Below are 25,255 nucleotides of genomic sequence, written 5' to 3'. Positions count from 1 at the left end.
AATTTTTGAGAAAACTCAACTCAAAAAGATGATTTTCTAGCAAATTCGACTTGAAATTTCCAATTTTTTACCTAATTAAATTCAGAACAGCCAATTTTTAACAAATTTACTATAAGAAAAGCCGATTTTTGACGAAAATAAGTTTGAAAAAGCCTATTCTGATACAAATTAAGTTCATAAAGACTTTAAACTTGGAAAAGTGAAATTTTGGACACACTAATGTTATCTTTGACATACAAATTATCAGAAAAACCAATTTTTGAGAAAACTCAACTCAAAAAGATGATTTTCTAGCAAATTCGACTTGAAATTTCCAATTTTTTACCTAATTAAATTCAGAACAGCCAATTTTTAACAAATTTACTATAAGAAAAGCCGATTTTTGACGAAAATAAGTTTGAAAAAGCCTATTCTGATACAAATTAAGTTCATAAAGACTTTAAACTTGGAAAAGTGAAATTTTGGACACACTAATGTTATCTTTGACATACAAATTATCAGAAAAACCAATTTTTGAGAAAACTCAACTCAAAAAGATGATTTTCTAGCAAATTCGACTTGAAATTCCCAATTTTTTACCAAATTCAATTCAGAACAGCCAATTTTCAACAAATTTACTATAAGAAAAGCTAATTTTTGATGAAAATAAGTTTGAAAAAGCCTATTCTGATACAAATTAAGTTCATAAAGACTTTAAACTTGGAAAAGTGAAATTTTGGACACACTAATGTTATCTTTGACATACAAATTATCAGAAAAACCAATTTTTGAGAAAACTCAACTCAAAAAGATGATTTTCTAGCAAATTCGACTTGAAATTTCCAATTTTTTACCTAATTAAATTCAGAACAGCCAATTTTTAACAAATTTACTATAAGAAAAGCCGATTTTTGACGAAAATAAGTTTGAAAAAGCCTATTCTGATACAAATTAAGTTCATAAACTCTTTAAACTTGGAAAAGTGAAATTTTGGACACACTAATGTTATCTTTGACATACAAATTATCAGAAAAACCAATTTTTGAGAAAACTCAACTCAAAAAGATGATTTTCTAGCAAATTCGACTTGAAATTCCCAATTTTTTACCAAATTCAATTCAGAACAGCCAATTTTCAACAAATTTACTATAAGAAAAGCTAATTTTTGATGAAAATAAGTTTGAAAAAGCCTATTCTGATACAAATTAAGTTCATAAAGACTTTAAACTTGGAAAAGTGAAATTTTGGACACACTAATGTTATCTTTGACATACAAATTATCAGAAAAACCAATTTTTGAGAAAACTCAACTCAAAAAGATGATTTTCTAGCAAATTCGACTTGAAATTTCCAATTTTTTACCTAATTAAATTCAGAACAGCCAATTTTTAACAAATTTACTATAAGAAAAGCCGATTTTTGACGAAAATAAGTTTGAAAAAGCCTATTCTGATACAAATTAAGTTCATAAAGACTTTAAACTTGGAAAAGTGAAATTTTGGACACACTGATGTTATTTTTGACGAAAAAATTCTCAGAAAAACCAATTTTTGAAAAAACTTAACTCAAAAAGACAATTTTCCATCAAATTCGAATTAAATTTCCAATTTTTTACCTAATTAAATTCAGAACAGCCAATTTTTAACAAATTTACTATAAGAAAAGCCGATTTTTGATGAAAATAAGTCTGGAAAAGTCTATTCTGATACAAATTAAGTTCATAAAGACTTTAAACTTGGAAAAGTGAAATTTTGGACACACTGATGTTATTTTTGACGAACAAATTCTCAGAAAAACCAATTTTTGAAAAAACTCAAAAAGACAATTTTCCATCAAATTCGACTTGAAATTCTCAAGTTTTGACCAAATTAAATTCAGAACAGCCAATTTTCAACGAATTTAGAAAAAGAAAAACCAATTTTTGGGAAAACTTAACTCAAAATGACAATTTTCTAGCAAATTAGACTCGAAATTCCCAATTTTTGACCAAATTATATTCAGAACAGCCAATTTTCAACGAATTTAGAAAAAGAAAAACCAATTTTTGAGAAAACTTAACTCAAAATGACAATTTTCTAGCAAATTAGACTCGAAATTCCCAATTTTTGACCAAATTATATTCAGAACAGCCAATTTTCAACGAATTTAGAAAAAGAAAAACCAATTTTTGAGAAAACTTAACTTAAAATGACAATTTTCTATCAAATTCGACTTGAAATTCTCAAGTTTTGACCAAATTATATTCAGAACAGCCAATTTTCAACGAATTTAGAAAAAGAAAAACCAATTTTTGAGAAAACTTAACTCAAAATGACAATTTTCTATCAAATTCGACTTGAAATTCTCAAGTTTTGACCAAATTATATTCAGAACAGCCAATTTTCAACAAATTTACTATAAGAAAAGCTAATTTTTGATGAAAATAAGTTTGAAAAAGCCTATTCTGATACAAATTAAGTTCATAAAGACTTTAAACTTGGAAAAGTGAAATTTTGGACACACTAATGTTATCTTTGACATACAAATTATCAGAAAAACCAATTTTTGAGAAAACTCAAAAAGACAATTTTCCATCAAATTCAACTTGAAATTATCAAGTTCTGACCAAATTATATTCAGAACAGCCAATTTTCAACGAATTTAGAAAAAGAAAAACCAATTTTTGAGAAAACTTAACTCAAAATGACAATTTTCTATCAAATTCGACTTGAAATTCTCAAGTTTTGACCAAATTATATTCAGAACAGCCAATTTTCAACGAATTTAGAAAAAGAAAAACCAATTTTTGGGAAAACTTAACTCAAAATGACAATTTTCTATTAAATTCGACTTGAAATTCCCAATTTTTGACCAAATTATATTCAGAACAGCCAATTTTCAACGAATTTAGAAAAAGAAAAACCAATTTTTGAGAAAACTTAACTCAAAATGACAATTTTCTATCAAATTCGACTTGAAATTCTCAAGTTTTGACCAAATTATATTCAGAACAGCCAATTTTCAACGAATTTAGAAAAAGAAAAACCAATTTTTGAGAAAACTTAACTCAAAATGACAATTTTCTAGCAAATTAGACTCGAAATTCCCAATTTTTGACCAAATTATATTCAGAACAGCCAATTTTCAACGAATTTAGAAAAAGAAAAACCAATTTTTGAGAAAACTTAACTCAAAATGACAATTTTCTAGCAAATTAGACTCGAAATTCCCAATTTTTGACCAAATTATATTCAGAACAGCCAATTTTCAACGAATTTAGAAAAAGAAAAACCAATTTTTGAGAAAACTTAACTTAAAATGACAATTTTCTATCAAATTCGACTTGAAATTCTCAAGTTTTGACCAAATTATATTCAGAACAGCCAATTTTCAACGAATTTAGAAAAAGAAAAACCAATTTTTGAGAAAACTTAACTCAAAATGACAATTTTCTATCAAATTCGACTTGAAATTCTCAAGTTTTGACCAAATTATATTCAGAACAGCCAATTTTCAACAAATTTACTATAAGAAAAGCTAATTTTTGATGAAAATAAGTTTGAAAAAGCCTATTCTGATACAAATTAAGTTCATAAAGACTTTAAACTTGGAAAAGTGAAATTTTGGACACACTAATGTTATCTTTGACATACAAATTATCAGAAAAACCAATTTTTGAGAAAACTCAAAAAGACAATTTTCCATCAAATTCAACTTGAAATTATCAAGTTCTGACCAAATTATATTCAGAACAGCCAATTTTCAACGAATTTAGAAAAAGAAAAACCAATTTTTGAGAAAACTTAACTCAAAATGACAATTTTCTATCAAATTCGACTTGAAATTCTCAAGTTTTGACCAAATTATATTCAGAACAGCCAATTTTCAACGAATTTAGAAAAAGAAAAACCAATTTTTGGGAAAACTTAACTCAAAATGACAATTTTCTATTAAATTCGACTTGAAATTCCCAATTTTTGACCAAATTATATTCAGAACAGCCAATTTTCAACGAATTTAGAAAAAGAAAAACCAATTTTTGAGAAAACTTAACTCAAAATGACAATTTTCTATCAAATTCGACTTGAAATTCTCAAGTTTTGACCAAATTATATTCAGAACAGCCAATTTTCAACGAATTTAGAAAAAGAAAAACCAATTTTTGAGAAAACTTAACTCAAAATGACAATTTTCTATCAAATTCGACTTGAAATTCTCAAGTTTTGACCAAATTATATTCAGAACAGCCAATTTTCAACGAATTTAGAAAAAGAAAAACCAATTTTTGGGAAAACTTAACTCAAAATGACAATTTTCTATTAAATTCGACTTGAAATTCCCAATTTTTGACCAAATTATATTCAGAACAGCCAATTTTCAACGAATTTAGAAAAAGAAAAACCAATTTTTGAGAAAACTTAACTCAAAATGACAATTTTCTATCAAATTCGACTTGAAATTCTCAAGTTTTGACTAAATTATATTCAGAACAGCCAATTTTCAACGAATTTAGAAAAAGAAAAACCAATTTTTGGGAAAACTTAACTCAAAATGACAATTTTCTATTAAATTCGACTTGAAATTCCCAATTTTTGACCAAATTATATTCAGAACAGCCAATTTTCAACGAATTTAGAAAAAGAAAAACCAATTTTTGAGAAAACTTAACTCAAAATGACAATTTTCTATCAAATTCGACTTGAAATTCTCAAGTTTTGACCAAATTATATTCAGAACAGCCAATTTTCAACGAATTTAGAAAAAGAAAAACCAATTTTTGGGAAAACTTAACTCAAAATGACAATTTTCTATTAAATTCGACTTGAAATTCCCAATTTTTGACCAAATTATATTCAGAACAACAACAAAGATAATAGAAATTAATAATTAAACTAGAGACATTCTGAAACGTCTAGCGAATATTTCTCGTTAATTATCTCGTTCATTACCCCGTATATCAAAAATTTATTCATCCCTCCCTCGTGTACGTCGTTTTTTACAACCCCTTCAATAATTTACGTATGGTGCCTATAGTGCCCAATAAAATAACAAATCTACATATCGAAAATCTCAACTGACTAATAAAATCTTTGTTACCAAATCCAAATTTAGGGGAACGGATAAATTCGGTCCGATGGACTTCAATAAAAACGTCTTTTCGATTGCGAATACGCAAATTATATTAAGATATAATTGAAGTGTCTTTGATCTACATAATCGGTATTGTTGAATCACGTTCTATATGGTTATGGTATAGAGTTCATTGGAGTACGAATATCAGGTCCACAAACCAAGAATGGGTCCGTTGAATTAATTAATATGTGGATTTCGAAGTCGAGGAGGTTCAAAGAAATCACCTACATAAAGACGTTTCAAAATGTGCGCGAATTAACTCCGAATTCGAACACGAGGAAGTCGTGGACAAGATGGATGCCGCGTTTGATCACAAACATCGAGTTCCAAAGAAATAAAACCAAATTTTTGCACTGTTTCATAACCGTGGACTCGAAGGGGTTCCAAAGAAGACAAAGACCGTTTCATTTGCGGGCAAGGGAATTAACTACCTCGAAAAAGGAAAAACTATCAACGACGAGTATTTTGGAAAGTTATTACAACGTTTGAGGGAAAGAATCAAGCAAAAATTTCCCCGTTTGAATCAGATCCTTTATTGCAATGACCAAAATTAATTGTATATAATTTGAATTGGTACATAATGCACACCCTGATCACCAGATTTAGCCCCCTTGAATGAATTTCTATTGCCAAATTAAAAAAAAAGGTTCGGTTGTCAAAGATTTTCCAAGGTATCGAATTTATTAGACAACGTTGAGAAAATTATCTAAAAGGAAAAGTTTTTCTTTGTTATGCCAAGTACTTCTAGAACCATCCTCGTATTTTTACTTGTCTCAAAACGCGTGTTTAGTCACTTTATTCTATTCCCATAAACGTATCCATTGAAAAAACTCATACGGTTCATCGAAGATAAAGTTTGGGAATTTTTTCTCGAACCCTCGTATGAAATATTTCAAAAATCGACACAAATTCTTGGGATATACTTGGTAAATAACGTTTTCTAGTATGTATTCTTTAAAAAATCGATTCCCAAACTTTTTTATTTCATAAATTACTTTAAAAAAATTGATCCGGTGAATCCCCCTGCAGGTAATTCGTTGCAGCTGATTCCCTGCAGCTACATTACTATTAATTTCCGATTAAATCGATTTGGTAGTTTATATGGATACTACTTCATAATGTTTCATTGTAGAAATCTTTTTCCAAGCATCGTATACAGGGTGGTAGTTTATTTTTTAAAAATCCTGTTCATCGAAGATAAAGTTTTATTTGGGAATTTTTTCACGAACCCTCGTATGAAATATTTCAAAAATCGACACAAATTCTTGTGATATACTTGGTAAATAACGTTTTCTTTAAAAAATCGATTCCCAAACTTTTTTATTTCATAAATTACTTTCAAAAAATTGATCCGGTGAATTCCCCTGCAGCTAATCCCTTGCAGCTGATTCCCTGCAGCTACATTACTATTAATTTCCAATTAAATCGATTTGGTAGTTTATATGGATACTACTTCATAATGTTTCATTGTAGAAATCTTTTTCCAAGCATCGTATACAGGGTGGTAGTTTATTTTTTAAAAATCCTGTTCATCGAAGATAAAGTTTTGTTTGGGAATTTTTTCACGAACCCTCGTATGAAATATTTCAAAAATCGACACAAATTCTTGTGATATACTTGGTAAATAACGTTTTCTTTAAAAAATCGATTCCCAAACTTTTTTATTTCATAAATTACTTTCAAAAAATTGATCCGGTGAATTCCCCTGCAGCTAATCCCCTGCAGCTACATTACTATTAATTTCAAATTTAATCGATTTGGTAGTTTATATGGATACTACGTAATAATTTTCTATTGTAGAAATCTTTTTCTAAGCAGCGTATACAGGGTAGTAGATAATTTTTTAAAACCCTGTTCATCGAAGATAAATTTTTATTTGGGAATTTTTTCACGAACCCTCGTATGAAATATTTCAAAAATCGACACAAATTCTTGTGATTTACTTTGTATATAACGTTTTCTAGTATATATTCTTTAAAAAATCGATTCCCAATCTTTTTTATTTCATAAATTACTTTCAAAAAATTGATCCGGTGAATCCCCTGCAGGTAATTCGTTGCAGCTGATTCCCTGCAGCTACATTACTATTAATTTCAAATTTAATCGATTTGGTAGTTTATATGGATACTACGTAATAATTTTCTATTGTAGAAATCTTTTTCTAAGCAGTGTATACAGGGTGGTAGTTTATTTTTTAAAAATCCTGTTCATCGATGATAAAGTTTTGTTTAGGAATTTTTTCACGAACCCTCGTATGAAATATTTCAAAAATCGACACAAATTCTTGTGATTTACTTTGTATATAACGTTTTCTAGTATATATTCTTTAAAAAATCGATTCCCAAACTTTTTTATTTCATAAATTACTTTAAAAAAATTGATCCGGTGAATCCCCCTGCAGGTAATTCGTTGCAGCTGATTCCCTGCAGCTACATTACTATTAATTTCCGATTAAATCGATTTGGTAGTTTATATGGATACTACTTCATAATGTTTCATTGTAGAAATCTTTTTCTAAGCAGTGTATACAGGGTGGTAGTTTATTTTTTAAAAATCCTGTTCATCGATGATAAAGTTTTGTTTAGGAATTTTTTCACGAACCCTCGTATGAAATATTTCAAAAATCGACACAAATTCTTGTGATTTACTTTGTATATAACGTTTTCTAGTATATATTCTTTAAAAAATCGATTCCCAATTTTTTTTATTTCATAAATTACTTTGAAAATATTGATCCGGTGAATTCCCCTGCAGCTAATCCCTTGCAGCTGATTCCCTGCAGCTACATTACTATTAATTTCCAATTAAATCGATTTGGTAGTTTATATGGATACTTTTTTATTGTAGAAATCTTTTTCTAAGCATCGCATACAGGGTGGTAGTTTATTTTCCTAAAACCCTTTTTGTAACAACAGTTATAATCAGGAAAGTTTCTGATCTACAAATGATTAAAAATCAACATACAATTACAGTTAACTGGTAAATCCCTTGCAGTTCTTTCGACAGTCGAAATTGCTTGAATTAACCACGTGTGGTTTACGGTAAGTCTTCATCTTCAGAAAACAAACACTTGGTCTACGTTTCATCAGAAAAAACGACGAAATTCATTTCGAAAAATCACCAGTTCCAAGCTGAATACATCGTTTGATCACTAGATTTAAAATCATAATGTCTGGTGTATATTTTTATAGTCTGGGGGCTTAGTATGAATAAATTGAATGTTTTAAGTTGTTGGAAGTTTCAATTATAAAAGTTTGTTATTTTATATCGTGATACTAATTAATATAAACAAAATTATGTTTCTAAAAAACATAATAGATCGTAGATGGTTCAGCAGGAAACGATTTTAATAAGTATATGTATATAAAATAATAATATTTGCTTTAGTATAGATTTTGATGTTGATTTTTCAAACCACCCCAAACTCATCAATCAAAATCCCTTTAGAAAAAAAAATATTTTTCATCTTAGTACGTAATATCTACCCTTTGTTGACACATAATCCAGGAATTATTATAAAAACCTCTAAACCTTATTTTGAACCTTGTGGATTTAGTCATTAATTCGCTTTTGATAACGTAATTTCTAATTAAATAATGGGGATTTATTCTCATAGATAAAATTTGTATTTATTCAAACAATAAAATACGAGGATCAAACTGAAAATGTCGCTACTTAACAATATAGAAAGCGTTAAACACTTTTCGCCATTATATAGTTTTTGAAACGCCTGATATATGAAAAATTCTCCTCTGCAGAGCTGCAATTGAAGTAATTTCGATTACTCCAAACTCAAAAGTACTGATCTCGGTATTTATATCGATAAATCATTAACCAAAAGTGTTTTAATGAAGCTGTGTATTCGATATTGGATTTAAAACAGTTAAAAAATATACACTCTGTATATTTTGTAGATGAAGATGTAATACACCTGCTCCTAACTAACCTTTTGATAATACCTAAACTCCAAATAAATCTCGAGCTGTATTTGGGGATTATTTGTTAGAATTCCAATTTCTGGTTTCGTATTCATCAACGCGTTTCAGAAGTTTCTACCTGGCGTCCACTATTCTGGACGTGGTTTTGATTAGAGCGATTCAATCTGTAATCAAATTTATTGAAATACAACTTGATAGTTTTGATTTAAGTGTATTCGCTCAATATCTAGTTACGTTTAAATTTGTAGAGGTGTGATTGAAAATCCCATCTCTATATATTAGTCCAGTCAAATTAGATGTTTTTTTAAATAATTGGATAGTGGATAGTGTCAAAGTGAGTGTCGTAACTTTTGGTGGAATTGTTTGGAAGATCGAAATATGTTTTTTATCATATTGCGAAAAGTAGTAACAACACGAAGAAAGCAAATCAAAAGACGTGAGGTAAATTTTCGTTTTAATTCGAAACGTTCCAAAACTCAAAAATTGTTCAAAATAAGGTACAAAACAAATTTTTTGGACTCTCAGTGAACGTGTTAATGTCCAGGGATCGAAATAATTGGAGTAGTTTCACTACAATGAAGAAGACAAATCAAAATACGTGATACGTACTTTGATTTTGCTTACGAACGTTCCGAAGCTTAAATATTTCCAAAATAAGGTACAAAATCAACTTTTTGAAAGAAGAATTAATAAAAATGGACCCTCAGTAAACGTGTTAATGTCCAGGGACCGAAATAATTGAAGTAATTTCACTATAATGAAGTAGACAAATCAAAATACTTGATACGTACTTTGATTTTGCTTACGAACGTTCCGAAGCTTAAATATTTTCAAAATAAGGTACAAAATCAACTTTTTGAAAGAAGAATTAATAAAAATGGACCCTCAGTAAACGTGTTAATGTCCAGGGACCGAAATAATTGAAGTAATTTTGATATAATGAAGAAGACAAATCAAAATACTTGATACGTTTTTTGATTTTACTTACGAACGTTCCGAAGCTTAAATATTTTCAAAATAAGGTACAAAATCAAATTTTTGAAAGAAGAATTAATAAAAATGAACTCTTAGTAAACGTGTTAATGTCCAGGGACCGTAATAATTGAAGTAAATTCGATATAATGAAGAAGACAAATCAAAATACGTGATACGTATTTTGATTTTGCTTACGGACGTTCCGAAGCTTAAATATTTTCAAAATAAGGTACAAAATCAACTTTTTGAAAGAAGAATTAATAAAAATGGACCCTCAGTAAACGTGTTAATGTCCAGGGACCGAAATAATTGAAGTAATTTTGATATAATGAAGAAGACAAATCAAAATACTTGATACGTTTTTTGATTTTACTTACGAACGTTCCGAAGCTTAAATATTTTCAAAATAAGGTACAAAATCAACTTTTTGAAAGAAGAATTAATAAAAATGAACTCTTAGTAAACGTGTTAATGTCCAGGGACCGTAATAATTGAAGTAAATTCGATATAATGAAGTAGACAAATCAAAATACGTGATACGTATTTTGATTTTGCTTACGGACGTTCCGAAGCTTAAATATTTTCAAAATAAGGTACAAAATCAACTTTTTGAAAGAAGAATTAATAAAAATGGACCCTCAGTAAACGTGTTAATGTCCAGGGACCGAAATAATTGAAGTAATTTTGATATAATGAAGAAGACAAATCAAAATACTTGATACGTTTTTTGATTTTACTTACGAACGTTCCGAAGCTTAAATATTTTCAAAATAAGGTACAAAATCAAATTTTTGAAAGAAGAATTAATAAAAATGAACTCTTAGTAAACGTGTTAATGTCCAGGGACCGTAATAATTGAAGTAAATTCGATATAATGAAGAAGACAAATCAAAATACGTGATACGTATTTTGATTTTGCTTACGGACGTTCCGAAGCTTAAATATTTTCAAAATAAGGTACAAAATCAACTTTTTGAAAGAAGAATTAATAAAAATGGACCCTCAGTAAACGTGTTAATGTCCAGGGACCGAAATAATTGAAGTAATTTTGATATAATGAAGAAGACAAATCAAAATACTTGATACGTTTTTTGATTTTACTTACGGACGTTCCGAAGCTTAAATATTTTCAAAATAAGGTACAAAATCAAATTTTTGAAAGAAGAATTAATAAAAATGAACTCTTAGTAAACGTGTTAATGTCCAGGGACCGTAATAATTGAAGTAAATTCGATATAATGAAGAAGACAAATCAAAATACGTGATACGTATTTTGATTTTGCTTACGAACGTTCCGAAGCTTAAATATTTTCAAAATAAGGTACAAAATCAAATTTTTGAAAGAAGAATTAATAAAAATGAACTCTTAGTAAACGTGTTAATGTCCAGGGACCGTAATAATTGAAGTAAATTCGATATAATGAAGAAGACAAATCAAAATACGTGATACGTATTTTGATTTTGCTTACGGACGTTCCGAAGCTTAAATATTTTCAAAATAAGGTACAAAATCAACTTTTTGAAAGAAGAATTAATAAAAATGGACCCTCAGTAAACGTGTTAATGTCCAGGGACCGAAATAATTGAAGTAATTTTGATATAATGAAGAAGACAAATCAAAATACTTGATACGTTTTTTGATTTTACTTACGGACGTTCCGAAGCTTAAATATTTTCAAAATAAGGTACAAAATCAACTTTTTGAAAGAAGAATTAATAAAAATGAACTCTTAGTAAACGTGTTAATGTCCAGGGACCGTAATAATTGAAGTAAATTCGATATAATGAAGAAGACAAATCAAAATACGTGATACGTATTTTGATTTTGCTTACGGACGTTCCGAAGCTTAAATATTTTCAAAATAAGGTACAAAATCAACTTTTTGAAAGAAGAATGAATAAAAATGGACCCTCAGTAAACGTGTTAATGTCCAGGGACCGAAATAATTGAAGTAAATTCGATATAATGAAGTAGTTAAATCAAAATGGCAGCACGCGATTAGCTTTAATTGACTGTTATGTTTTTTGAAGCCATTTCTCATAGCTTCAAACTAAAAAACGACGTACTACCTTGAACCAGATTGAACTACATCCCTTCAAGAAGAAAATAACATCCGCTAGATCAGGATTAAAATAAAAAACTTCCAATCATCATAGCTCTGAATAATTCTTGGAGCCACAATGTTTATAGAACTTTCCATACCAAGATAAATTATCGACACTGTTTAATCTTTAACGCGGCTAAAAAGGAAAGGAAACAAATGCGAAACGTGTCTTCTTCTCTTCTGCTAATTGAATTCCGTTTTAATTTTAGCATATATTAGACACGGCGTCGTCATTGAAAATACCAAAACGGCCGCATCTAATTAAATGTTTATCTCATCGAATAAGACAACTCAAGTTTGTTTTTCAAAGATATTCGGTAATTATTATAACCTAAATTTACTAATTAATAGTCTGGGCGCTTGTTATAAATAATCCACGTAAAATCTGTTTTGAATCATTTTAACTACGTAGCTAGTTGAACACTTGGATCGATACTGGGAAATAAGATAAAATCCCGTGGGAATAACAACAAAAAAACAATTTATAATCACTCATTTCATATTTAAAGATATAGGAAACTAATATTTTCATGGTAATATATATTTTTGTGGTAAGAATCGTATTCAGTAGTAAATAAACAAAATGGATGGTTCAATATTAATATTTGTCTTCGTCATTTTGATTTTTGTTTTTTCTGTGTCGTGTTGGAGGCTCTAAACATGTAGTTAAGTCCAATCCTAACCTCAAAATCTCAGTTTCAACGATCTAATCAAAGAATTGCCCTTAAAAAACGATCTAAAAGGATTATAATGTTTAGATTTGAAAAAAAACAACTACCGCCATCTCTAGATCAGACCAGATACTTCTGGAACCATTTTTTCTATAGTTTAGTCCCCGCGGTTGTTAGAATAAAATTTCTAAAATATAATAATCAAATTTTTCCGATTGCTAACACATTATTATTATCGATAGGTATGAAACAACTTTTTTTGGGGACACTATCTCGTATTGGTACGTTTTTTATTTCCACCTGAATATATGTGATCGTCATATACACTGTTATTACTTTTTTAAACAGTTTCCAAATGAAATATCGGAATTTCAATTCGACCCGTTGACGTCGTTAAATACCAAATTATTTTTTCATTTGTAGAGACTCGTTTTGAAATTTGAAATAAAACTGCAAATAATTATCACTGTCAATTACTTATTTGAAAGTGTTTAGTGATATAATTTGATAATAATCAACAATCGGATCACTATTTTCAAATTTGAAGATGGTATGAAGCTTTTTGATTAGGTTATTTGAAACTAATGAAAAAAATGTATATCATAAGGAATGGATCGAAATATTTCTCTTTAAATGAAAGTTAATGGTTGAACTAAAGTTAATGAACCATTTTTTTTTCTGATTGTAGTACTACAGACCCAAGAAGTCTTCTACAAAAACTAGAAAGTTATATTTAACCAAACTGTCTATTTTTATTTGAAAAGCTTTAGTCGAATCAATATAAAAGCTGAACTAGATTCTAATCTAGGTAAAACAGATCCTTTATCAATAGTAAAATAATTGGGTAGCAAAGTTTAAACGAGACTGTACGATCTACGGAGGCCAACAACGCAGTGGTTAATCAAATGAGGTGGGTGACTCAAGAAACGTTGAAGAAAATCCACTGGATGGTTTTAAAATGTTTTATAATCACGAAGATACTCCTAAAAGTATCTAGCTTCACCTAAATACCGTGGTAACTACTATATGTATGTGTTTTTCTAATTTGAAGACTCAAATCTGTTAAATATTTGCTTGGCAGTTTTATTTGAAAGGTTTTGGTCTAAATAATACGAAAACTGAACTAGATTTTACTCTGGGTGGGACTTCTTCTTCATTATCAACAATAAAATGTTGGGTAGCAGCGTTTAAACGAGACTGTACGATCTACGGAGTCCAACAACACAGTGGTTAATCAAATGAGGTGGGTGACTCAAGAAACGTTGAAGAAAATCCACTGGATGGTTTTTTATAATCACGAAGATACTCCTAAAAGTATCTAGCTTCACCTAAATACCGTGGTAACTACTATATGTATGTGTTTTTCTAATTTGAAGACTCAAATCTGTTAAATATTTGCTTGGCAGTTTTATTTGAAAGGTTTTAGTCTAAATAATATGAAAACTGAACTAGATTCTACTCTGGATGGGACTTCTTCTTCATTATCAACAATAAAATGTTGGGTAGCAGCGTTTAAACGAGACTGTACGATCTACGGAGTCCAACAACGCAGTGGTTAATCAAATGAGGTGGGTGACTCAAGAAACGTTGAAGAAAATCCACTGGATGGTTTTAAAATGTTTTATAATCACGAAGATACTCCTAAAAGTATCTAGCTTCACCTAAATACCGTGGTAACTACTATATGTATGTGTTTTTCTAATTTGAAGACTCAAATCTGTTAAATATTTGCTTGGCAGTTTTATTTGAAAGGTTTTGGTCTAAATAATACGAAAACTGAACTAGATTTTACTCTGGGTGGGACTTCTTCTTCATTATCAACAATAAAATGTTGGGTAGCAGCGTTTAAACGAGACTGTACGATCTACGGAGTCCAACAACACAGTGGTTAATCAAATGAGGTGGGTGACTCAAGAAACGTTGAAGAAAATCCACTGGATGGTTTTTTATAATCACGAAGATACTCCTAAAAGTATCTAGCTTCACCTAAATACCGTGGTAACTACTATATGTATGTGTTTTTCTAATTTGAAGACTCAAATCTGTTAAATATTTGCTTGGCAGTTTTATTTGAAAGGTTTTAGTCTAAATAATATGAAAACTGAACTAGATTCTACTCTGAGTAGGACTTCTTCTTCATTATCAACAGTAAAATGTTGGGTATCAACGTTTAAACGAGACTGTACGATCTACGGAGTCCAACAACACAGTGGTTAATCAAATGAGGTGGGTGACTCAAGAAACGTTGATGAAAAGCCACTGGATGGTTTTAAAATGTTTTATAATCACGAAGATACTCCTAAAAGTATCTAGCTTCACCTAAATACCGTGGTAACTACTATATGTATGTGTTTTTCTAATTTGAAGACTCAAATCTGTTAAATATTTGCTTGGCAGTTTTATTTGAAACGTTTTAGTCTAAATAATACGAAAACTGAACTAGATTCTACTCTGGGTGGGACTTCTTCTTCATTATCAACAATAAAAGTTGGGTAGCAACGTTTAAACGAGACTGTACGATCTACGGAGTCCAACAACGCAGTGGTGACTCCAGAAATATTGAAGAAAATCCACTGGATAATCGTCGATTGAAAGTGCGTGAACTAGCATACATAGTGGGTATTTCAAGAAGTGCAATACGTCGCAAATTAAGTGAAAATTTGGACACGACACGACAGAAGTACAATCAAAACAATGTACCAAAAAGAAGAAGGGTTGCAAAACCAAAAAATTAGAAATATAGACTGAATCTTTTATTAAGGACACTTCCACAAATAATTCGCTGATCCTGTAAAACCTCTTGTTGGTTTAAAGCAAAAGAAACAAAAAATTTCCATTCTTATCAACGTAAACAAGATGGTTGCTTTCATAAGATGGCTACTCGCTTGCTGTGATTGATGACGTGAAAAAAAAAGGGGGAGTGTGGGGGGTTAATGGAAGCAGATTTTTCTATTTTTTGTGGGAGAATCCTAGCTACGGAAATAAAGGTTTCTCTACGATTAAGTAGCCCCCCCATTTTCGAAATAAATCACCAAACAAAACGATTCTAACCTAATCTTGTACACAACTTTATAGATAACGAATAATATCGATATTATATCAAATAGAGCAATTTCTCAGGATTAAAGTAACAAGCCGAAGGCTAAATTAAATTGAGATTTTATTATATACTTCATTTTTATACAACACGTATTCGAAAAGCTCGTGTCGTGAATATTTTCCCACTTGCAATCTCGTTTAAACGATTATTTTATTTCTTACAGTCAAGATGAGTTGTAAAAAATCACTATTAAAAGTAAATTGACTTTCTAAAACTCGAAATACAACATTTATTCGAACAAACGACATTAAATATACGAGGGGTGCGTAAAAAAGAACGAATTCCGTTCCGATAAAACTCGAAAACAAATTTTTTGATTAAAACAAGGAAAGTTACTGAAAAAAAAAACAAAATAATTGTGAAAAAATGTGAAATAAATAATTATTAAGGTTGAGGAAGGACTTTTAGTGCATTCCAATGCATAGGAATCATTGAAATTAATCATAAACAAAAAACAAAATTCTTAAAATCCCTCTGGCTTTTCACATACATTTAAATTCATATTTTTCAGTAATATTGAGTGTCTACTAAGGCAAATACCTTTCAAAGATTTATTAGTCCTTCGTCCTTGTTCATCTTTAAGGTAAATATTCTTTCTGGACATCGTCGATTCAAGTTAAATCTACTAAATTATACGTTAAGGACGATTTTTAAAGTTGAGAATTAATTTTGTCCTTTTTCGATACGTATAATCCTTGAAAGGATTCTCATTTAAAAGTTTTTTTTTTTTAAATAAACCTTGTGTTATAATTTTCATGTTTGTTGTTTTTTTTTATATCTACATACCACGTTAAGGATCATTTCCTTTAAATTGGGGATTTTTGTCCTTTTTCCATAATATAGGAATAAAAACATTAGTCTGGGGAAGCGTAAAGGATATAAAAAAAAGGATAATACGCTTACCAATCCTGAAATAAAGATATAAACTCAGGACGAAATAAAAATTTTGTAAACAATCGTATTTGTGTTACGTGTTTTTGAATCCCCCTGTAGGATAAATTAAGGCGAAACTATCAATTTATCGTTTCCAAAAACTGAAATTAAACTTTTTTTTTCAAATCCTCGAACACTATATTTTATATACGGACTATAATAACTACAGAAGTAAAAAATTTGTTTGATTATTTTAGGATTTCATATCGAACTCGAAATTTTCGTATTCCTTATTAATTATTTATTATTTTGTACGTCTCCGACAAACAATTCAACTTTATACTTCAAACTGAAACGAAATCTAGGTTAAGATTGTCGCATTAATAACGAAATATTTAGAACTTTCAATCAAACTTTACCTTATAAATTATTTCCAATTCGGACTAATCCTTTGAGATATTTGAGTCATTAGGGGGAATATCTCTAAGAAAAATCAATTAATTTATTTATTATACCGTTTGAGATACGTTTCAAATAGGTAATACGTCATCAGCGCCGATTGTGTTAATTATGTTTAAAATGCTGTCACTATTTTGATTACAAACAGTTAATTTGTTGATATAAATAGAGCAGGATTCGTTTGTAGTCTATTTACCCCTGATTTTCATAAAAAAAACAATTAAAATGGTATAAAAACTATTTTTTCCTAAACTCGATCGGCGCTGGTGACGTAAGCAAGCTATTGACGCGATGCAAGATGAAAATAGTAAAGTAAATCGCAAAATTTATGTTTTTAGAACGAATTTATTTGAAAATCAATTTATTTATTTATTATACCGTTTGAGATACGTTTCAAATAGGTAATACGTCATCAGGGCCGATTGTGTTAATTATATTCAAAATGCTGTCACTATTTTGATTACAAACAGTTAATTTGTTGATATAAATAGAGCAGGATTCGTTTGTAGTCTATTTACCCCTGATTTTCATAAAAAAAACAATTAAAATGGTATAAAAACTATTTTTTCCTAAACTCGATCGGCGCTGGTGACGTAAGCAAGCTATTGACGCGATGCAAGATGAAAATCGTAAAGTAAATCGCAAAATTTATGTTTTGAGAACGAATTTATTTGAAAATCAATTTATTTATTTATTATACCGTTTGAGATACGTTTCAAATAGGTAATACGTCATCAGGGCCGATTGTGTTAATTATATTCAAAATGCTGTCACTATTTTGATTACAAACAGTTAATTTGTTGATATAAATAGAGCAGGATTCGTTTGTAGTCTATTTACCCCCGATTTTCATAAAAAAAAAACAATTAAAATGGTATAAAAACTATTTTTTCCTAAACTCGATCGGCGCTGGTGACGTAAGCAAGCTATTGACGCGATGCAAGATGAAAATAGTAAAGTAAATCGCAAAATTTATGTTTTTAGAACGAATTTATTTGAAAATTGATTTATTTTGACACAATTGTCAATCGTAGCGAGAATGTTTATTTAATAAGCTGCGAAATTTGGAAAGGAAATCAGGATTGTGTTGATTTTAAATATTAACCGCCTTCACTGAATTTCAGTATTCAGCAAATACGTAAAATACGAAAGGGAAGTTGGTGCATAATTTAATATACGAAATAAGTTTCGTCAGTAAATAAATTAACACAATTAAAACGATATTTGTAAAAATCCACTTGTTTTAATTATAACCCCAGCCTTTTATTTAACATTTTTCGATTCATTAATATATTTCCATTATCCTTGAATCTAATTAGGGCAAAATTTTCCACAATATTATAACGAAGAGTTGAGGAAATTATCCTCAAGGAATTTTCAGGATAATTTACACGAAATCGTTTTTTTTTTTATATATATACAAAACGTTAGAAATACTTTAAATCAATTATTACCACGTTTTATCAAACTTTAAAATGAAAAATTTATATATAATAGAACCTTCTAAAACTAGTACCAAGCGTCTTATACTAGGATGGTTCTAGAAATACCTGTCCTTACCTAGAGATGGCGGTATCTACCTATTTATACAACATACGTTTGAAGACGCCACGCCAAGCTGACGAAGCTTCTTCTCTGGGTTAGATTCCTACTTTATCAACAGTAAAATAATTGGGTAGCAGCGTTTAAACGAGACTGTACGATCTACGGAGTCCAACAACGCAATGGTTAATGAAATGAAGTGGTGACTCAAGAAACGTTGAAGAAAATCCACTGGATGGTCTTAAAATGTTTTATAATCACGAAGATACTCCTAAAAGTATCTAGCTTCACCTAAATACCGTTGTAGCTACTATATGTATGTGTTTTTCTAATTTGAAGACTCAAAGCTGTTAAATATTTGCTTGGTAGTTTTATTTGAAAGGTTTTAGCCTAAATAATACGAAAACTGAACTAGATTCTACTCTGAGTAGGACTTATTCTTCATTATCAATAGTAAAATGTTGGATAGCAGCGTTTAAACGAGACTGTACGATCTACGGAGTCCAACAACACAGTGATCAATCAAGTTATTACTCCAAAAATGTTGAAGAAAATCCACTGGATGGTCTTAAAATGTTTTATAATCACGAAGATACTCCTAAAAGTATCTAGCTTCACCTAAATACCGTTGTAGCTACTATATGTATGTGTTTTTCTAATTTGAAGACTCAAAGCTGTTAAATATTTGCTTGGTAGTTTTATTTGAAAGGTTTTAGCCTAAATAATACGAAAACTGAACTAGATTCTACTCTGAGTAGGACTTATTCTTCATTATCAATAGTAAAATGTTGGATAGCAGCGTTTAAACGAGACTGTACGATCTACGGAGTCCAACAACACAGTGATCAATCAAGTTATTACTCCAAAAATGTTGAAGAAAATCCACTGGATGGTCTTAAAATGTTTTATAATCACGAAGATACTCCTAAAAGTATCTAGCTTCACCTAAATACCGTTGTAGCTACTATATGTATGTGTTTTTCTAATTTGAAGACTCAAAGCTGTTAAATATTTGCTTGGTAGTTTTATTTGAAAGGTTTTAGCCTAAATAATACGAAAACTGAACTAGATTCTACTCTGAGTAGGACTTATTCTTCATTATCAATAGTAAAATGTTGGATAGCAGCGTTTAAACGAGACTGTACGATCTACGGAGTCCAACAACACAGTGATCAATCAAGTTATTACTCCAAAAATGTTGAAGAAAATCCACTGGATGGTCTTAAAATGTTTTATAATCACGAAGATACTCCTAAAAGTATCTAGCTTCACCTAAATACCGTTGTAGCTACTATATGTATGTGTTTTTCTAATTTGAAGACTCAAAGTTGTTAAATATTTGCTTGGCAGTTTTATTTGAAAGGTTTTAGCCTAAATAATACGAAAACTGAACTAGATTCTACTCTGGGTGGGACTTCTTCTTCATTATCAACGGTAAAATGTTGGATAGCAGCGTTTAAACGAGACTGTACGATCTACGGAGTCCAACAACACAGTGATCAATCAAGTTATTACTCCAAAAATGTTGAAGAAAATCCACTGGATGGTCTTAAAATGTTTTATAATCACGAAGATACTCCTAAAAGTATCTAGCTTCACCTAAATACCGTTGTAGCTACTATATGTATGTGTTTTTCTAATTTGAAGACTCAAAGCTGTTAAATATTTGCTTGGTAGTTTTATTTGAAAGGTTTTAGCCTAAATAATACGAAAACTGAACTAGATTCTACTCTGAGTAGGACTTATTCTTCATTATCAATAGTAAAATGTTGGATAGCAGCGTTTAAACGAGACTGTACGATCTACGGAGTCCAACAACACAGTGATCAATCAAGTTATTACTCCAAAAATGTTGAAGAAAATCCACTGGATGGTCTTAAAATGTTTTATAATCACGAAGATACTCCTAAAAGTATCTAGCTTCACCTAAATACCGTGGTAGCTACTATATGTATGTGTTTTTCTAATTTGAAGACTCAAATCTGTTAAATATTTGCTTGGTAGTTTTATTTGAAAGGTTTTAGCCTAAATAATACGAAAACTGAACTAGATTCTACTCTGAGTAGGACTTATTCTTCATTATCAATAGTAAAATGTTGGATAGCAGCGTTTAAACGAGACTGTACGATCTACGGAGTCCAACAACACAGTGATCAATCAAGTTATTACTCCAAAAATGTTGAAGAAAATCCACTGGATGGTCTTAAAATGTTTTATAATCACGAAGATACTCCTAAAAGTATCTAGCTTCACCTAAATACCGTGGTAGCTACTATATGTATGTGTTTTTCTAATTTGAAGACTCAAATCTGTTAAATATTTGCTTGGTAGTTTTATTTGAAAGGTTTTAGCCTAAATAATACGAAAACTGAACTAGATTCTACTCTGAGTAGGACTTATTCTTCATTATCAATAGTAAAATGTTGGATAGCAGCGTTTAAACGAGACTGTACGATCTACGGAGTCCAACAACACAGTGATCAATCAAGTTATTACTCCAAAAATGTTGAAGAAAATCCACTGGATGGTCTTAAAATGTTTTATAATCACGAAGATACTCCTAAAAGTATCTAGCTTCACCTAAATACCGTTGTAGCTACTATATGTATGTGTTTTTCTAATTTGAAGACTCAAAGTTGTTAAATATTTGCTTGGCAGTTATATTTGAAAGGTTTTAGCCTAAATAATATGAAAATTGAACTAGATTCTACTCTGAGTAGGACTTCTTCTTCATTATTAACAGTAAAATGTTGGGTAGCAGCGTTTAAACGAGACTGTACGATCTACGGAGTCCAACAATGCATCGGTCGACCAAATGAGGTGACGATAATCGTCGACTAGAAGTGCGTGAACTACAATGAATTAAAACAATGAATGAATGTGGAAACAATGAATTAAAAAGAGCGAACTAGCTCAAAAGAAGGTAAAAACGGCTCCAAACAACCATGCAAAATCATAGCCGAACTTATTTCAACGTTTTCCCATAATTTCTGACACCAACCTCGTATATTTAAACTTTAAAATCTAATAGGACCTTCTGACGCTCGTATTAATCCCAATTTAGCATCTTGAACTCCCTCTAGTTATAATTAATTCATGTCTTCGTGACAAATAAAGCACAAGTCATCTACGCATAGAGTTAACATTAAAAATACTATTAGAAAATGATTTATCTTTCTCTATCTTTCTCTAATCGATAATAAAAACAAAAACTACGATCCAATCAGATTATATATAGAGAGAGATAGTTATATCGGCGTTTCATTCCGTCTATGTTTAATATTAATTCTATGTATTTACGTCGTGTCAATATTACAGACGATAATTACATAGAGTTAATTGGCGTTTTATGTATATGAGAGATTTTACGTTTTTCAGGATAATGAAGGGATCTGGATTCGGTGGTTCTAGCGGATTATTATTCCTAATTATCATAGCAGGCATCGTTGTTCTAAAAACAACTACAACGAATGCACAACAGGAAAGGTAATTTATATTTAATTTCTTTCGAGTAACGTTAGATAGCGCCACTAATCATCTGTCATAATTATGTACCTTGTTATGTTCGTTTGCAGTGATTTTATTTACACTGAACCACAATTACACTGATTTAGCGGTGGATAACAATTTTTTCATTAGAATATTAAATATGAACAATAACAAATACCTATACATACAAATATATTGATAATAATGAATATTTTGTGAAAAAAACTCAATTAAATACGTTTTCCTTTTTTAAATTCTCTTTATTTTATGACCTTCCCTCGTATTTGACCTGTCTGTTACGTTTCATCAACTTTAGTTCGATATATTTTGCTTTTGAGGTTATGTACAATAGATACAACGTAAATTTTAAAATATTCTGTTATTTTAAATCAACCTTGTATATGTTTTCTCCATTGCAATCAATTGCAAATATTTACCTTTTATTAACTACTACCTACTACCAAATTTACCGTGGAATGTTCGAAGCAATTTTGTTGTTGTTCTAGAGAATTTCAAATTGCTTCTAGTGTGTGATTAATTTTCGACAAAATCAACGAAAATATTAACGCTGTACATACTATCACGTGATACTGTTTGTTTATTTTGTCAGTGAAAATCTCAAAGCAAACTAATCCTTTTTCATTATTCAAATTCTAAAAGTAATAAAATCATCTACTATTTCGAATAATTTAATATCAAAATTACTAAATTATAAAACTTATTAAATTAAAAACAATATAGAGTATTGTCATTTTCAATTTTCTAAGCGACATCTATCGAGTAAAAGTATATATCAACTGAGATTTTCTTTACCTATTAGTTCAGCTACTACATCATAGATGGCACAGTACCCATTTAATAAAAATCAAGTTAATAACTATAAAAAACTACGTAATAATCATTCGCTCCGTTTATTATGAGCTCATACTTTAATTTTAGTTACAGTTATCCAGGATTTTATTCACCGATTTACTTAGAGAGACAAAATCCTAAATATTTGATGCAAACTATATCCAGATTGAGGCAGGCTTTGATCAACGATGAAGAAATGGAAAAGTAAGTAAATATAATTATGAACAGTTTCAATAAAATGTATATATTTGTATTGTTATTAAATATATAAACAACAACATTGTTTCTGCATTTTTTGTATGAATTTATCGTATACAAATTCGGTACCGGCACTGATTGGAATAAAAAATTTAATTTGAAATTAAATGAGATATTTTCTCGCGTTCCCTTCTCGTAGTAGATTAAAAATCTATCAATAGATAGTAATTTAAGAAAAGTAAACATTCAATCTCGATTTACTTAAAATAAATTACACGTGAGTGACATCTATTAACCAAAAGTGGAAACTCGATCAACAATAATACAGAAATTGTATTTAATATAATTACGAGACTTTAGATGGCGTTACGGTGTACATAATTTAACAATTTATATTATTTGATAATAATATTGTACAAATCTTGTATATTAATTTATTTAATTTTTCAGTAATTTCGGCTTGGAAAACGAATTGTTTAGTGTTGTGTGTTTTGTATAAAAGTGTATAAAACGGTTTGTAAATGTTTATTATTTAAGTTGTAAATATATGTATATAGTACGAGTAATAATTTCCGTATTTATTTCTTTATAATAATTTGTAGAATGGAAATTAAACGTTCGGGTAAACCGTTTAGAAGTGATTTTGAACACGAAAGGAAAAGAATAGCGGCAGATTTCGGTACAGATAGAGCTCAACCTGGTATGGTGGAAAACCGATTACGTCTTTTCAACACAATTGGTTAAAATATATATATAGATATATAAATAATTATTGTGATATACGTAATTATTTTTTTTTTTTCAAAATATATTAATAAAGATTTTGAATAATAAATTTGCAGTTTTGTTTGACATTATGATAATAGGCAATACCTACTTCCGGTTACCAATATGGCGGACTTTATGTCAATCGTTTGAGGTTAATATAAACAAACATTTTAATTGAATGTAAATCTAGTGATTCATTATAATTGATTTAATGAATATGTATATCGAATATTTTTAATTACTGTTATTTACTGTAATTGTCAATTGAAAAGAATCTGTTGATTAGAATACAGTTGTAATCAAAATGAAGAGCAAGGTCATAATAAGGTCGATTTTTTCGTATTAGGGGAAGTGACGTTGTCGCTATATAATTTTAATTCTATAGATACAAATTGTTATACAGGGTGCGGTGAAAAAGTTTATCACAGGAAATTATGCGAAAATAAAATTTTCGATTTAATCACTATATACGAGGAATTCATATGTAATAGAAATTGTAGTTTATTCAAATCTAATACTCTGCGGCCTGTTTCAGCTCGAAACGCGGTTTGGATTTAGGCTTGGGACGCGGTTTCTCAGGTTCCCAGGCTGCGAAACATCTGATGGGGTTAGCGGCCGCAAATTTCGCCGGCGGTCCAGGTCGTAAACGACGCAGTGAAGACGGAGTTTAAATCAGAACGAAAACGACGTGAAAATTCCCCATTTTTTTTTCTCCGTTCAATTTTTATAGGTTAGATTCTTCTCATCCCCGCATAAATTCGTGGAGACGTACAAAAATATGTGTAAAGAAGGTGTTCGAAAAAAAAAATAATAAATCTGGTATTTTCCTTTTAGGATTCTGGATAAGTTTAATTTTTTTTTTTGTAAAATTGAGGTTAGGTAGGTATGGGAAAAGCGTAAAAATGATATACTACCGGGGTAGTTGGAAAAAAATTCATCTTATTAGTATTTTTCAATTCTTATTGTTTATTAATAAATGAATATTATATTTAAAATAGTTGTCGGAAATTGAATGTCAGTTTTATCAATAAATACATTACTCAAATCAGTGATGGATGCTATTATTTATCTATTTTCCTAACCTTTTATCTTTTTTTTTTCATAGACACTCCGTCTAATGATTTTTTTTTACTTAACCTTTGATAATTTTGTGAAAAACAGTTGATATCATTTTTTTTTTCATCAAAGTACCCT

At 29.7% G+C, this 25,255-nt stretch overlaps 1 protein-coding gene across 1 annotated transcript in view; it reads left to right on the top strand.

Annotated features, from left to right (window-relative positions):
* Positions 1-25,111, top strand: part of LOC130444618 (diuretic hormone class 2) — a 57,458-nt gene extending 32,347 nt beyond the window's left edge. Inside the window, exons 2-4 of the mRNA XM_056779850.1 lie at positions 22,133-22,240; positions 23,183-23,299; positions 24,597-25,111. Of these exons, the coding sequence (XP_056635828.1) occupies positions 22,137-22,240; positions 23,183-23,299; positions 24,597-24,732 (357 nt within the window). The 5' untranslated portion in view covers positions 22,133-22,136 and the 3' untranslated portion in view covers positions 24,733-25,111. The remainder of the gene's footprint in view (positions 1-22,132; positions 22,241-23,182; positions 23,300-24,596) is intronic.
* The last annotated feature ends 144 nt before the right edge of the window (positions 25,112-25,255 follow it).

This window comes from Diorhabda sublineata, chromosome 5 (assembly GCF_026230105.1).
Source record: "Diorhabda sublineata isolate icDioSubl1.1 chromosome 5, icDioSubl1.1, whole genome shotgun sequence".
NCBI lineage: Eukaryota > Metazoa > Arthropoda > Insecta > Coleoptera > Chrysomelidae > Diorhabda > Diorhabda sublineata.
The sequence above is the reverse complement of the archived record's forward strand: the minus strand, read 5'-3'. Positions and strand labels throughout refer to the sequence as shown.